The sequence below is a fragment of the Salarias fasciatus genome, chromosome 2 (genome assembly GCF_902148845.1).
Source record: "Salarias fasciatus chromosome 2, fSalaFa1.1, whole genome shotgun sequence".
Lineage (NCBI taxonomy): Eukaryota > Metazoa > Chordata > Actinopteri > Blenniiformes > Blenniidae > Salarias > Salarias fasciatus.
Window position 1 is genome coordinate 20,769,632 of NC_043746.1, and position 14,189 is coordinate 20,783,820.

Below are 14,189 nucleotides of genomic sequence, written 5' to 3' on the forward strand. Positions count from 1 at the left end.
GAGAACAAAAAGCAGCTTGTTGACAAGAGTCTTCAGTTTGCATGGTGTGTGAGTGTGCACACGGCGGGGTTGCGGTTCGTACGGGATCGTTTAAGAGGAGTTAAATGTGGCAGGAGGTCAGAGCCGGGTGTTGGGAGGAGGTTGGAAGCAGTGATAACAGCAAGGTCTTTAATTGTCGCTGCGACAATGTCACAGTTTGATCACTGTGGGAAAAGCCTGATTTTTTTTTTCAAATTTTGCAGCATTGTTAGGCTCGACTCAAAGCAAAATTTCTTTCTCACAGCTGGACTAAAGTTAACCAGCTTTGCACCTAATCTGAATGGTGACTGGAATAAATATAACTTTCAACTGTACAAAAGACGATTACTGTATACTAAATTCATTAAGGAAGCATATATTGGTCATTCTACATTCACAATTCATCAGACAAGTGACTTCATAATGCACTGTATGTTTGACTTCCCTGCTGGAAAAAGAAAAGAAAAAAATAGAAAAAGCTAAATATCGATCATGGCAGCAGAAGCAGGTCTTATCTTTCAATAGATTCAAACAAGCATAACAAAGTAAAAAGCATCGTAAGAATCTAAATCTGGTCAGAGAGCACTCCGACATCAAAATCATATGAAGCGTCAATTCTGAGCGGACGGACATCAGAGCAAGATTCTGGGAAGTGTGAGGACGGAGTGCGCTCCACTCAGCGTTGCAGCCCTCCATTTGATTTCAGCCTCCGTTCGGCTGATACGCCGAGCCTCTTGCTTTTGTACGGTCGATAATATTAACCTATTTGTCAGTATGAAGACAACATTACATCAATAGACGCATACAACAACATTTTCAGAATTTCCAAAAAATTTCAAACATACTTTTGTTCATTTTATTATTTTCTTGGTCTTTTTTTTTTTTCTTTCTTTAAACAGAAATTTGCTCAAGTCTTCTTTCTGAGAGCCTTTCTAACCGAAACCGTATCTCTCCCTCAGAGTTGGACTCCAATCCAGTGGAATTAATTAATGTCTACACCCTTGGGGATGGCTTTATTAATTACAGCAGCACTTAATTTGTGGTTAGGAACACATGCGGGCGGTGAAATCGGGGGGTTTGTGTGTGTGTGTGTGTGTGTGTGTGGGCACCAAATTAAGTCACACTGCACAGTAAGAGCTAAACATATGCTTGTTTATTCATTAGTATGAAGACGTGTCATGTTTTAAATCTGGATTTACTTCGTCTTTTCGTTTGCACAACATTACGACACCTTCCTCATGCAGACGGAGACTATATCTTGGGTAAAAAAGGCTAAAAATAAGCATTCAAGTAGGCTAATTGCAGAATTTAAAGTTTAATAAGACAATGACAGCCGAAGAACTACTTTTATATTCATATTTCATGACTAACCTAAGGCGAGCCGAGAGCTGAAAGCATCCAGGATGAGGAGGACTGATGGAGCGGGCGGTCTGGAGTTTGAGAGAGTGCGTCGGCTTCAAGCAAGTCTGTGTGTTTCATTTTTGGGTGAACGCAACAAAGATGAACAAAGAGTTTCATATTATGAAACCATTATGTGGTTTCAGAGATTTCATCAGTGCTGCTTTGTGCTGTGAAAGTGTTACCTTTGTGAGAACTTGTAAAGAAAGAACTGCTGCGGTCCTTCAGTCCCCACAGATATGTATTATATAGAAATACAGATGATTTCAATCATTTTCAATAATGCTGGCCTTTCTCCAACTTATGATTACAGCTACAAAAACACACAAATTTTTATTGAATTCTGGCTTCAGGATTTATTTCCGTACATTTTATATAGTATGTTACCATGGCAACTTCGCCTATGTGGCAGCGTTTCGATATTACTGTGTTTGTGCTTATTAGAAATGTGTGACAGTGGTGAACCCGGTTTAACTGTACAGCAGGACTGTGGAAGCCCTGGGAGTCACTGTAATTATATTTCTTTTCTTTCAAGTAGCTTTTTAATTTCCTTTATCACAAAGTGTCAAGGCATTGCGGATATCAGAAGTGTGCATGTCAAATCCTGTCAGACTCGACTTTAATAGGGTTAAAAAGGGCTGAAACACTGACTGTCTCATGAACAGTTAGAAAAGTGTAGTTTTGTGAAGGATTCAGTTGAAAAAGCTCAAATAAAGAACAAAGAGCAAGTATTCCCTATTCACGTCTTGAAAATACAGTTAGTAATACAGCTATTACCAGTTTGTACGCCCGCACATCTCTTGTTACCAAAAAAGCGAGAAGTAAATAAAAACATTTGAGGCATCATCAAAACAGCCTTGCCTCATTAAAGCCCGTCTTCCACCCTCATGCTACGAAACACTCATCCATATTTATCGGTTGCGTAAGAGGGAGTCCTCATTTCAGAGATTCAAAGAAAAGCCTCTCCACCTCGACTGAAGGGAGGACAGACTGCTGCCCGACTTCAGTCAGGAGGGCGGAGCGCTCGTCTCTGATGTCCGGCTGGACTGACCCAGTTAAATATTAAAAAAAAAAAAAAAAAAAAAAAAAAAAAGGAAAAGACCGTATGTAGCACTGAACATGACGTACCAAAAATGACACAATTTTTGAGTCTGGAGGTATCACGTCAGCAACATGAACGGCACAACTACGCTTCATTGAGAGGTTGGTTGCTGAGCTCAGAGGCTGAAGAAAGAGCGAGTAATGGAGGAAAAAAAAAAAAACCAAAACACTGGTATTTTCCTTCAGTCTGCACTTCATCAATCATGTCCTCAATTGAAAACTAATGGGATTAATCTCGTCCTGTCACGCCTGCTCTTACTTTGGTGCTGTAAAGACACTCGGGCTCCCCCACTTGTTTTCGCGACTGAGACTAATTATCGACGGACAAAAATGAAATGGGGGGGGGGGGGGGGGGGGGGGGAACATTAGCGGCTGATTTAATGAAATGCTACACTGGATGAGTTTTATTTCGCTGGAGCAGAGGAAATAAGTATCAGATTCCACGTTTGTGATCACCACTTGTGGGAAATACTAATCAGTGAAGCCGGGTGGCACAGACACGACAAACAGAGGACGAGGTGCCTGCAAAGGAGAGGGTGAAGCGCCTTTGCTTCAAAAAAAGAAAAAAAAACATCTCTGGCTTTTATTTATAGTTTATGTTGAGAGGAGCACTGATGCAGCTGCTAATGAGAAGGCGAGGGAGGAGAGAGGAACGCCAGATGTACAACGATGCACACTCGGCATTTAATGAAGGTGATGAGGAGGAGGAGGAGGAGGAGGAGGAGGAGGAGGAGGAGGAGGAGGGAGGGAGAGGGAGAGAGGAAGAGGGACGGGCTTCAAAAAAACCACAACGTACCCGTAGGCCACTCCGGCGATGGTGCACTTTTTGAACTGCATTACATTGCAGGTCAGAGTTCCCGTCTTGTCAGAGAAAATGTACTTTACCTGTAAGAGGGAGAAGAGGCAGAGATCAACACCGGCTGCAGAATAAGAGCTCTTTCAAACACAGCGTTGCGTACCTGCCCTAATTCTTCATTCAGATTGGAGGTTCGGGCCATGGCAGGAGTGTTTGTCGGCTCGTACAGCATATCCGTGTCCTTGAAGCAATCGCAGAAGAGCATTAAGACAAATTGTTTTGTACAGCAATTTAGGAAAAAAGGGTATTCAAAGGACTAATATAAACAAGAGCACAATTGTTAGGTAATGATTGATCTTTTCTTCTGACGCTTCACTTCAGTCCACTTTCCTGTCAGGAAATACTGATCCAGCAGGAGCTGTGGGTTGAGATGCCAGCAGAGATCTGCCCTGAATGCTGCTAAAAAAATTACTTGCGAGGGTTTCACTTAAAAATTTAATGAAGAAAAGAAGCCTCAAATAACTCTGGAGGGAAGAAGAAAAAGAAAAAAAAAAAATACTGAACTCCTCCAGCGAGTTATCTGATGGGGTTGTTCTTGGCGCTCTCACACACAAGCAGAAGTCAACACATAATGTTTTCATAAGAATACGTAACCATAGCAACCACGTATTCTAACTGAACGTATTACTTCATTTCTTCCCCCCTAAATAGGCAAATGTTTTATGAAATTATTGGTGCCTAAACACAACAAATATTCCCTAAATCATCAAGATGCTAATGTGTTTTTGATGATTTTGTGGTTATTAAACGGCTCTGAACACCAACTGCTCATGTGGCACGGGGAGTAAAACTCCAAATTAAACACAGAGATCACATCCAAAGCAGCCAGAACGCGTTCTTTCATTACCTCTGTGTTTCATTCCCAGCAGCTCAGAGAAATAACTGACTCTTCAGCTGATAAACGCTCATCTACATTCACTAAATAGAAATTTCAGCCGAATTAATTAAAATCCGAGAAACACTGTCCCCTGAAAAGGTCATTTCATTCGTCCACAGTCGTTCTGACTCACCCAGTTGATGAAAAATGCCTGAATGAACTTGATAACCTCCAGTGTGACCAGTAGGCTGATGGGTATCAGGTTGTTGAACAGGATGATGAAGGTAAGAAAGTTGAGGCCAAAGTTTGCAGCCCCGCCATCTATCAGGGGACAAGTTGTGAACAAAGGGAAGTGATACACAGAACAGTCATCAGAGTTGGCTTCTAAATTAAAAAAAAAAAAAAAAAAAAAAAAAAGGTCAGTTAGTTAAATGAAAATGCCCAAAGCTACTTCCAGCCAATGACCAACATTATCCCAATTCAGGGAATGCGTTGGGCTAATATTGTGCATTAGCTGGAATTAACCATTTCTTCCACCCAACCTCATCCTCTTACAACTCAACCGATTAGCAGTCCAATTGAAATGTCCCAAAAACAGTATCAAAGTAGGGAGTAGGGACTGGAGTATCTCAAATGTCATTAGTGTCACAGCAGCAGCCTTGGCATCCAGCATGATCCAGGCAATGAGTTCCACAAAGCACTATGCAAAATGATGCTGGTCTCCCAAAAGCCCCGGCCAATTGGCAAAAAAATGATCGACATGTAGCCCCACTGACATCAAACATGAAGACAGGAGGGGTGTGATTTACCTTTCCTCAGCTTGCAGGAGGTGCAAATGTTACCTTCCTCAACCCAAGCCTTGATGTTAGCTTTGCGGTTGAGAGGGCCAGCCCTTCCCCATGACACAACGGTTTGCAAAAAAAACAAAAGAACTGGATGGCACAGAAGGGAGTGGCAGAATGGAAGCTACTGCTACAACGACACATGGAGGAGGGAGGACTTGTTCAGGAGTGAGGAGGGGGGGGGGGAGAAGACAGACAAGTCGGATGCTTTCAAGACAACAAGGAGGGAGATTCAGTCCACGGCACATTCTCAACCAAGAAGAAGTGGAAAAGAGTGGGCGGATCGTGCCACCAAAGAGGTTTGGCTGCAAATCGTGATCAATACATCAAGTCGTGTCGCTCGATTCTAGGAGTTAGCCTGATGCGTTAAAACAGGACGTCTGTTATTTGATGAGAGGTTAAAACTAGTGGAGTCAATAAGAAACGAACCTGGCAAGTCAGTACATGCACGCCTCAAACAACTGCAAGACTGAACTGAATGTGTCTACTTAACTGAAATATGATAATTATTTGAATACATAATGTGACCAAAGTGACTCTAAAATAAAGGGTGTGATCTTTCTAAGTAAACTTTACTTGGGTTTCACATGACATGTCGGCATTGAGGGCGAGGGGGGGAAAAAACTCACACTTCTTCAACACCATGCTAAAAGCAGAAGTGTGACAAATATATGGTTACCAAGATGTCAGCCAAGAAAGCAGCCGCTTGCACAGATACTCTGCGGGAGCTCAGCGGTGTGGCCAGAAAACACGCGACGACCTACGAAAACTAAGTAACGGTGGAAGATGGGAGCAAAACTAGCAGTTTGAACATAAGGCTGCCTTCCAGTGCAGTGTCAAATTCAGAATCCAGCTCATGTGCAGGCGTTTGTGGTATGTACAAGCCTGTGTGGTGTGTTGTGGCTTCACACAGTTTGAGCTCTATGTTTTTTTGTGTTTCTTTTTAGAAAAACAAAGTGGTGATAATAAATCAGGCGTTTCATGACAGACTCCCCACCTCTCTCTTTTGTCACAGGTTGAATAATACGCACTGGACAGAGCCTCAACAACTCCTCATGAAGGTAAAATCAGTCTCAAGATGAAGCTTTATAACTTACACTGCCCTCACTTTGACATTGGGTGTTTTAGAAGGTGATTGTAATGTCGCCATGATTAAAACATTTAAAATTGAAAAAAAAAAAAAAAAAAAGTAATGCCAATAAAGTGTTTGAAGAGGACAAGTGTAAGTCATAACGCAAGCTTAAACTGACCAGGGCACAACCTCTCCTTCACAGGCCTATCAGGGTACAGAGTAATGGCTGAAGTGTCACGATAATCACTTTGCACACCAGGTTCAGAGCTTCATCACCACAGATCAAAACCCCCAAACTGAGCCGCTGTCTTTTCTCTGTTTCACTAACTCTAAATACTCTCATTTTTTTAAAAATAATGGTTTAAAAATGCTTGATCAAAAAAAAAAAAACAAAAAAAACAACAACAACTAGAAATCCACCCCCCTCCCCGTCTATCTGTCCTTTGAAAGATCCACACAAGAATGGAGGGCGGCGGAGGCATTTAGAAAATGTCAGCTCGAGCCCCTCGGGTTGCATCGCATGTTGTGTTCAAGCAATAAACACATATAAGCCTCCTGCGATGAAAAGCTTCCTGAGCACAACCTCATCTGCCTTGCAGTCAAAGTAAATGCTGCTATTCATTTCTTGGAGAAGAGAAATATATATATATATATATAAATATGCATATAAATATGAGGGGACAAAAAAAATGACAGTCTGAAGCTTGGGAGCTGCAAAGCGTTTAACGTGGCACAAAAAAATAAATACAAAAAATGGAGGAAAAGTGAAACACTGTTTGCATCAAGCACTGAAAATAACTAGACGGAGGTATAAGAGAGCTGGAGGGGAAAAACCTATTGTTGGATCCCTGGTATGTGCTTGTCCATGGCATGGGCCCATACAAAGTAGGGCAGCCATATAGGGGGCGAGGGTAGGGGGCTTCATTTGCTTAGCAAAGGCAGAGCTTCAGTAAGGGGTTAGTAAGGGAGGGTCATTCACGGATGGCCAAGGCTTTTAAATGGTTGTTACCTGGAGCTGTTAAAAAAACGACAACAAAGAAAACAACAAAATCAAACAGAACATTAGAAATGAACAAAAAAGTACAGCAGCGCAGTGATATTCAACCATTTCTTTTGTTTTGTTTTTTTTTTTCCTCTCAATCAGACTCATTCACAACACATTTATGCATGTCTCAGCTGTCTTCTGTCACTTAACAGGGAATTCAGTGATTCCCACATTGCCACATATTTCACTTGTAATGCGAAACGTACTTTGACTAAGGCAACGCAAAGTAAAACTTAAAAAAAAGAAATAAAACCAAACAAAAACTGACACAACACATACCAGCATTTAGGAACTTAAAGTGACAAATAAATAAGCTGATATGGACAAGTGAGACAAAAATATGTGGAATAAGATGTGCAGCAGGGGCTGGCGGGACTCTTACAGTTGAGGTCCATGTACCAGGCATCATTGCCGTACTGGTACTTCCAGATGGTTTGGCCGATGGAGCAGACCAGAGAGATGGCCAGCAGGCAGCCAAACAGCACCAGGATCTGAAAGTTGGTGATTCGCTCCACGTTGGACAGCTTCAGAGGAGGCCGAGTGGAATTCTGGGACGAAATAAAAACAAAACACAAGAAGACAGCTTTCTGTGAAACGGAATGCAAATCGGTGTTGTGTGGTCTATCAAGGCAACCGATACAATAAATACTCGACATGGCGCCTCACCTGCATGAGCTTTGTGTCGTGTCCTGTGTAGACCACCACGCCATGGACCCACTGCGTGTTTCTCAGCTGCGCTCCTCTCAGCAGGATCTGGTCTGGGCCCAGTGGCACTGTGCTACAACAGCAAGCATCAATGCCGTTAGTCAAAGATGTCACAATTAACAACTAACAACCGCTGTGAAAGAATGGCCTGTTCACAGCAGCACATTTACTAAAAAAAAAAAAAACGTTCCTTTCAGATCAATCTGTGAAATTTTGAGGAATACTATAACTGGCTCTACTGGTTAAGAACTGTGAACTAACAAACATGGAGGTTACCCTTTAGACTCCCACTGATGAAACTGAAGAAAATACAAAGTCATTACTGACATTCGACTCTCTGGATTAAGCCATGACGTCCTAAAAGCAGCCACACAGACACAATCCGTTTTCCTTACAATGGCAAAGCCTCCAAACAGGTTTGAAATTGAATAATCCTGAAGCAGGTCCTTTAATTGATTTAGCAGAAAGATGAAATATTCCCTGAAACCTCATGATGCTCCGATACCGGCTCTGCTCCTGGCTAATGGGCTACTGAGTTGGTAGGAGGGGCAGGGAGCCAGGAGTGGAGCTCTGCGGCTGAGCCCACCTGTGTCCAGTCAGCCGGATGTTTCCAACAAACTCGTACAAATGGCGATTGGGGCTTTCGCACTCCATCCGCCCGGACAGGCGCATCAGGTTGTCAATCTCCTTTATGTCTGCCGTCACTTGGAGGCCCTGCAGACGATGTTAGAGCAGTTTTAGAGCGGTACAGCACTGTGTGGTTTGAAATTCATGAAGAAAATGTAAAAAGTAAAAAAAAAGAAAAAGTCACCTGTCTTATTTTAAGGTTTGTTTCTCCGTCGAGGTTTGATGTTTCAATGTAGCACATACCCTGTGGTTCACTATTGTGGAGCAAGAAGACACAGACACTTGGAGTAGTTCACTAAAATGACAACAGTGAACTCCTGTCTCATAACATGTTACAGAATATGTAACCTAAACTTGTTTTACATACTGTTGTGTAGCAATAAGCAAATGATTAATTATTTCCTAGTGAGGACTTGTCAATATCAAGGTAAATTTAAGGAGATTCAACAGAACAACAGCTTGAGAACAGCGAACAAAGATGCTTGACGAAAGCCAAAGAAAGCCTCTAAACAGCATCAGCGCCTTAATGAAGTCACTTAATGTACAGTAAAGGTCCAGAAGACAGACGTAACATCTTTGTTTGGTGTTCCCCAGGAGCCTAGCTGTCTCTCAAGTGAAGCTAAAATACACAGCAGAGGCACAGATAGTGAAGACAGGGAGAGAGAGAGAAAACATCAAGAGTGGGGCGATCGGGGCGAGCGGGAATACCAAGCACAGCAAACAAAGCAGACAATTGAGCTCTGACAGACTCTGGGCACGAGGACAGAGAGCTGCAGCATGCCGGGAGGTGAGGTGAGCTGGGTCGCTGGTTAGCTGCTCTTTATGGAGTAAATTATTCATACCCAAGACAATGAAGCCCTTCCACAATCACTGAGAGGTTCGGAATCTGCTGCTAGTAAGTATTACATGAATGTTTTGTTGGGACAGAGATGAGCGGAAATCTCAAGAAGTGAATACTTAAACGTCTTGCGTTGTGATTGTGGATTTCTGAATTACTTGTAGGCTGCTCCAGATGGCAAATACTACACATCCAAGATGGGGTTTGTTTTTTTTTTATCCACCTTTTTCATCTTGGAGTATGACTGCATGCAAACTATAATGCATTCAGGGTGCCAGACACGCCATGCAAAGGCAGGAATATGGAGAATAGACTGGGATCTAAGGGAAAGTATTTTAAAAGAGGAGCATGTAGCTCCTGTGGTGCAACACTACAGTCACACTGAGCAGTGTTAGAAGGTTCAGCCAAACATTTAAAAGACTCTACAATGACAAAGTAGATGGGAAAACAAAATCAAACTTAATAAAGTTGCTGTACAAACAGCCAAGTAGGGCTGCCAAAAAGACAACGTGGAGGAAAAGCAGGGGGAACAAAACGAAAGAAAGAAACATGGTGCTAGAATATCTGATCTGACTGTTTCCAAAAGAATCACAGGCCCCTTCTTTCCTTCGGTGTGAAAAATGAACCCGTTCTCAATCGTGTGAGGAGAGCTACAATGTCCCATCTCGGTCGGTACACACAGCCCCTATCTCTCCCACCGCTGTATCGTTGGTAACGTTGCTGGTTTCCTGACCTGGACGACAGAATGACGAGGTCAGCCGGGAGGTGATCCCCGTTTGCAGCTCTGACTACTTCCCCAACAGCCACCTGATGTTACCAACCACACACCAGCAGGGGGCGAGACAGAGGGAGCGTGGCAGTTGTTTGCACAGGGAGGGCAGGAGGGAAGGATGAGAGGGGAAGAAAAAAACAAAACAAAGGAAGGATGGAGAGGGAGGGGGGGAAAAAAGAAACGAACACAAACAGACAAACAGCAAACATATAAGGGAAAAGAGACAAGTGTTTCAGTTTCAGGGAGATGAGAAGAGCACAATGATCAGTCCTGTGTGATCAGAGGAATGGCTGGTCGTCTGTTCACCTTTTCACAAAACCACTGAGGAAAAGAAACATCCCGAAAAAACAAAGAAAAAATTTCAATGGAGGAAAACGTGGAATAAATTTGAAGCAGAAACCTTTAGAAAAGGCGCAGAACTGCCACTGGTAGGAAATTCTCTTCCACTGCACATGGTTTTAGAAAAGGTGAAGGAGGTAGGTAGGTTTATGTTTGATATGATCGGTCAAATCTAATCAAAAATCACGTTACCACAGACCCACCCAGAGAAATGATGGTTGAATTAGCAAATGATTAAAATGTTGTATTTATACACTAGTAATAGATCTGACTTCCGAACTCTCCAACCATCACTTCTTCAGGGAGAGCTGAGAGAGAGCGAGAGGAGGAAAAGGAAAAAAAGAAGAAAAAAAAAAAGAGGGAGAAGTTCCCCACAGTCTGGGCAGAAGAGTGGCCTCCGATACCTGGATGATAAAATGGCAGCATCCGCTGGTACGAAATCACTGCCATTTACTCTAATTATATCGCCCACCTCAACCTGTGAAAATAAACTGGTTACTGCTGCGGACTGCCGAGAAAACAGCATTAAATGAAACGTCAAAGGACGGACTGACAAAGTTCCTGTGAGGAGAGAAAGATAAAAACACTGACAACAGAAGTGGAAGCGTCTTTCCATTACGGAAAATAAACTTTATAAACCAAATACCGATTAAATACATAAAAAAAAAGAAAAAAGAAAACAAAAACCAAACAAGTGAGTTTGAATTAATTAGTGTAATAACTGTCCAAAAAAATGGAACATTAAAAAACACCTGATGATCAACACTTCTGCTTTAAACACAAGTGAAATATTCTGGCCTGATTCCGTTTGCCTCTGAGATTAACTAACTTCAACAAACTTAGGAGGCCAAACAGGAATTTAGGACAGAAGTTGCTTTTACAATATGCATGATGGAGATATAAAACGGCTGAATTATTTAAGGCTCTGCTTTCTGGAGGATCTTTTATGTGTATAAAAGGACACACACTCCAGAAAGCTGCACTGCCACGTCCGTCCACCACGCCGAGATCGATTCTGCGCAGGAACCAAATGTTTTCTTCTCAAGATAAACACAGAAAACAGGTTTTTCTGTTGCTCTTTCATGTAGCTGCAGTTGATGGAATCACCACAACAAGACAAACTCTCTGTGTAACAGATTTATCTCAGATGCACCCATCATGTGAAACATTTCTAGTCAGTTTTAATGCTCGCAGAATTATTCATGTGGGAGGTAAAATTGTAGCACGATGAGTCTACAAGTAATTTAGCATTAAAAAAAAAATGCATCAACGTGAAGAAAACGAAAACAAAAAACAATTCTTAATGTCTGGTGAAAGAGCAATATTACCGCTGATTAAATAGCCTTTTTTCTGGACTGCCCGGTCATTTCTCTCCACACCTTCTGCTTTTAGCCGAACTGCTGCAGCCTAAATAATAACGCCGTTTCATTATGAGGGAGGAGAGGAAGTCCTCCAGCTCAGCCTCCTAACGACCGGCCACATGGAAACACTGGATTAATTAGTTTAGGCTGGACACTGGAAGAGTGTGTGTGCATGTGTGTGTTTGTGTGTGTGTGTGTCCGTGTGTGTGTTTTCTTCAGACGATGGCAGCACGGGAGGCGGTGAAAGGTCACGGAACGAATGATATGTTTTTGGTGCTCCAGAGGAATAAAGTGAGAGCTGGTTAAAATGACAGTCGGTGATGCATTGTGGGTACATACCTTCTCCCAGTGCACAATCTCCCAGGCACCATTTCTCAGTACTGCGCAGGGGGGAAAGCGGAGATCCGGGGAGTCGCGGTGCGACCGGCAGAGGAAGTCAGAGTGATGAGGGGGAGAAGAAGAGAAGCTGTCAGAAGACATTCACTGGATCTGCGACACGTGACTCTTTAGCCTCTCTGTAGCTTCCACAAAATGAAACCGATTATTTAACCAACTAAGAAAGCTCCTCCGGAGCCATCTGCCTGCTGATTCTCACTGCTGGTGAATAATGTGCTGTTACTGCCGACAAGTCTCAGTAAGAGAACAGGAGAGGATGCCAAAAACATGAGCGCTTGTTGTTATGCGTGCTTTCAAGATGTCAAACGTTTTGCATCAAAACGGCCCTATTTGATCCAAATCAATTTAGAACCATGTCGTATGAAGCTTTCACGAAATGCTCTGACGTGTTGTTGAACACGTGATGTTCTAACGCCACACAAAGGAGAGGCTTCTCAGTACCTTGACATTCCTTTTTGTTGACCACATTGTCGGCATTGTGACGTTTCTGGAAAAGCAAAAACATTCACTTTACACACATATTCTATTATACACTCACACATAAGCAGAAAACAAGGGTTAACATTAAAAAGCGTCACGGACTCCACAGGTTAACATGCACCGATGAGGCCGGCGCAGAACCTGACCTTTTGTTGCCGCAAGAGGTAAAAATATCAGAGAAAAAAATGTCCTCTGCTCGCTGCTAAGAGAGATGGTTACAGCTGTGTAACGCTGATTGATTATTCCTTTCATTAACTGGTCAACACATTCCAAACAACTGGTCTCGTGTTGACTGGCTGCTGACCATGAAAAACCAAATAATGAGCGACAAGCCTACGCGTCTTCATCCTGACACTGCGTCTTCCGTTCCGACCAAGTAAACAAACTCCAGTATACTGTGTGTGTGTGTGTGAGAGTGTGTGTGTGTGACCCCATCAAAGTCCAAATCAGCAGCATTAAGTCTCGCCGTGTCGGCTGAACAGTCATGCAGTCAACTGTGACTTGGGCAGCTGATTCCAAGGGACAGTCTGTCAAGCGGCATCACGCTGAGTAATGATGTGTTGCTGCGTCCATCTCATGTAAATAAATGATCGGTGGGTTTCGAAGTCTGCTGGGCTCCGGAAAGAAGGCAGGTCCAATCGGATATCTGTACTGAATCATTTAAGGCTCCTTACAGCTCAATTTCAAGATGAGAAATTCAGGAAGGAAATAAGTCTTCGACCTGCTCATGGAGAGACGGGGAGTGAATCTTGGGTTTGATCAGTCTATTTCAGAGACATCTGCTGTTTTCCTCTCAGTCATCCTTCTTTCCAGACTTCAGAGGAGTTAAATTTGATTTGATATCCCCCACAACATGCTGCGCTGCGCTAATGAATAGGCTGGCCGTGTCACAGGGATCCAGCCTTTCACCGACTTCACAATGCCCAGAAAAAAGAGTAAAAAAAGGGGAAAAAAAGTTTGCTAGAAGAGACCTTTACAAAGATCATTGATCGTCCCCTGTGCAGGAGTTGTCAGCTAATTTAATTCATCCACACTATTAGGTCTGGTGCTAGAAAACTCTACCCTGTTTACAGAGCCATTTCTGACAGTTACTTTCACAACCTCTCCTTCCTCTCATCCTTCTCATATTCGCTGTTCCGGCCTCTCTCACGTCTGGTTTCCCCAGTGGGCGCAGCGAAAGGGAGAGGTGCTGTATTTAGATGATGTGTGTGTAATCACAGTGCAGTGGAGAGGTTATGCATAAACACTGCAGTACTGGGCCTCCACAGACTCCAACCAGAAAGAGAGAAACGGAGAAAAAAGCAGCCTCTGAAGTTTTACCTTGAAGAAACGGCTCATATCATGAATGCTAAACATCAATCTAATGAGACACTGAGCTGTAGTAAAGGACATTCAAACCAGCAAGGGAAGAAACTGAATGTTCTTCAGTTTATCGTGTTTGCAGGTAAATTTTCAGCCAATATGTATTTCTGCTGCAGCAGAAGCAGCCAGCAACAAGGTAATGCTGGTGCTGTAGTGTGTG

At 42.9% G+C, this 14,189-nt stretch overlaps 1 protein-coding gene across 7 annotated transcripts in view; it reads right to left on the minus strand.

Moving 5' to 3' along the window:
- atp8a1 (ATPase phospholipid transporting 8A1) overlaps positions 1 to 14,189 on the minus strand; it is a 91,431-nt gene that overhangs the window by 51,389 nt on the left and 25,853 nt on the right. For 3 of the 7 annotated variants that reach the window (XM_030115219.1, XM_030115227.1, XM_030115190.1), the window contains exons 5-15: positions 12,629 to 12,674; positions 12,131 to 12,171; positions 10,053 to 10,126; positions 8,666 to 8,735; positions 8,441 to 8,568; positions 7,816 to 7,927; positions 7,532 to 7,697; positions 7,114 to 7,119; positions 4,384 to 4,511; positions 3,477 to 3,554; positions 3,314 to 3,402 (exon numbers count right to left, since the gene is read on the minus strand). In XM_030115219.1, coding sequence (XP_029971079.1) covers positions 3,314 to 3,402; positions 3,477 to 3,554; positions 4,384 to 4,511; positions 7,114 to 7,119; positions 7,532 to 7,697; positions 7,816 to 7,927; positions 8,441 to 8,568; positions 8,666 to 8,735; positions 10,053 to 10,126; positions 12,131 to 12,171; positions 12,629 to 12,674 — 938 coding nt within the window. Of the gene's footprint in view, positions 1 to 3,313; positions 3,403 to 3,476; positions 3,555 to 4,383; positions 4,512 to 7,113; positions 7,120 to 7,531; positions 7,698 to 7,815; positions 7,928 to 8,440; positions 8,569 to 8,665; positions 8,736 to 10,052; positions 10,127 to 10,834; positions 10,909 to 12,130; positions 12,172 to 12,628; positions 12,675 to 14,189 lie in introns of all 7 variants that reach the window. The other 4 variants (XM_030115211.1, XM_030115236.1, XM_030115199.1 and 1 more) reach the window with 3 other exon arrangements.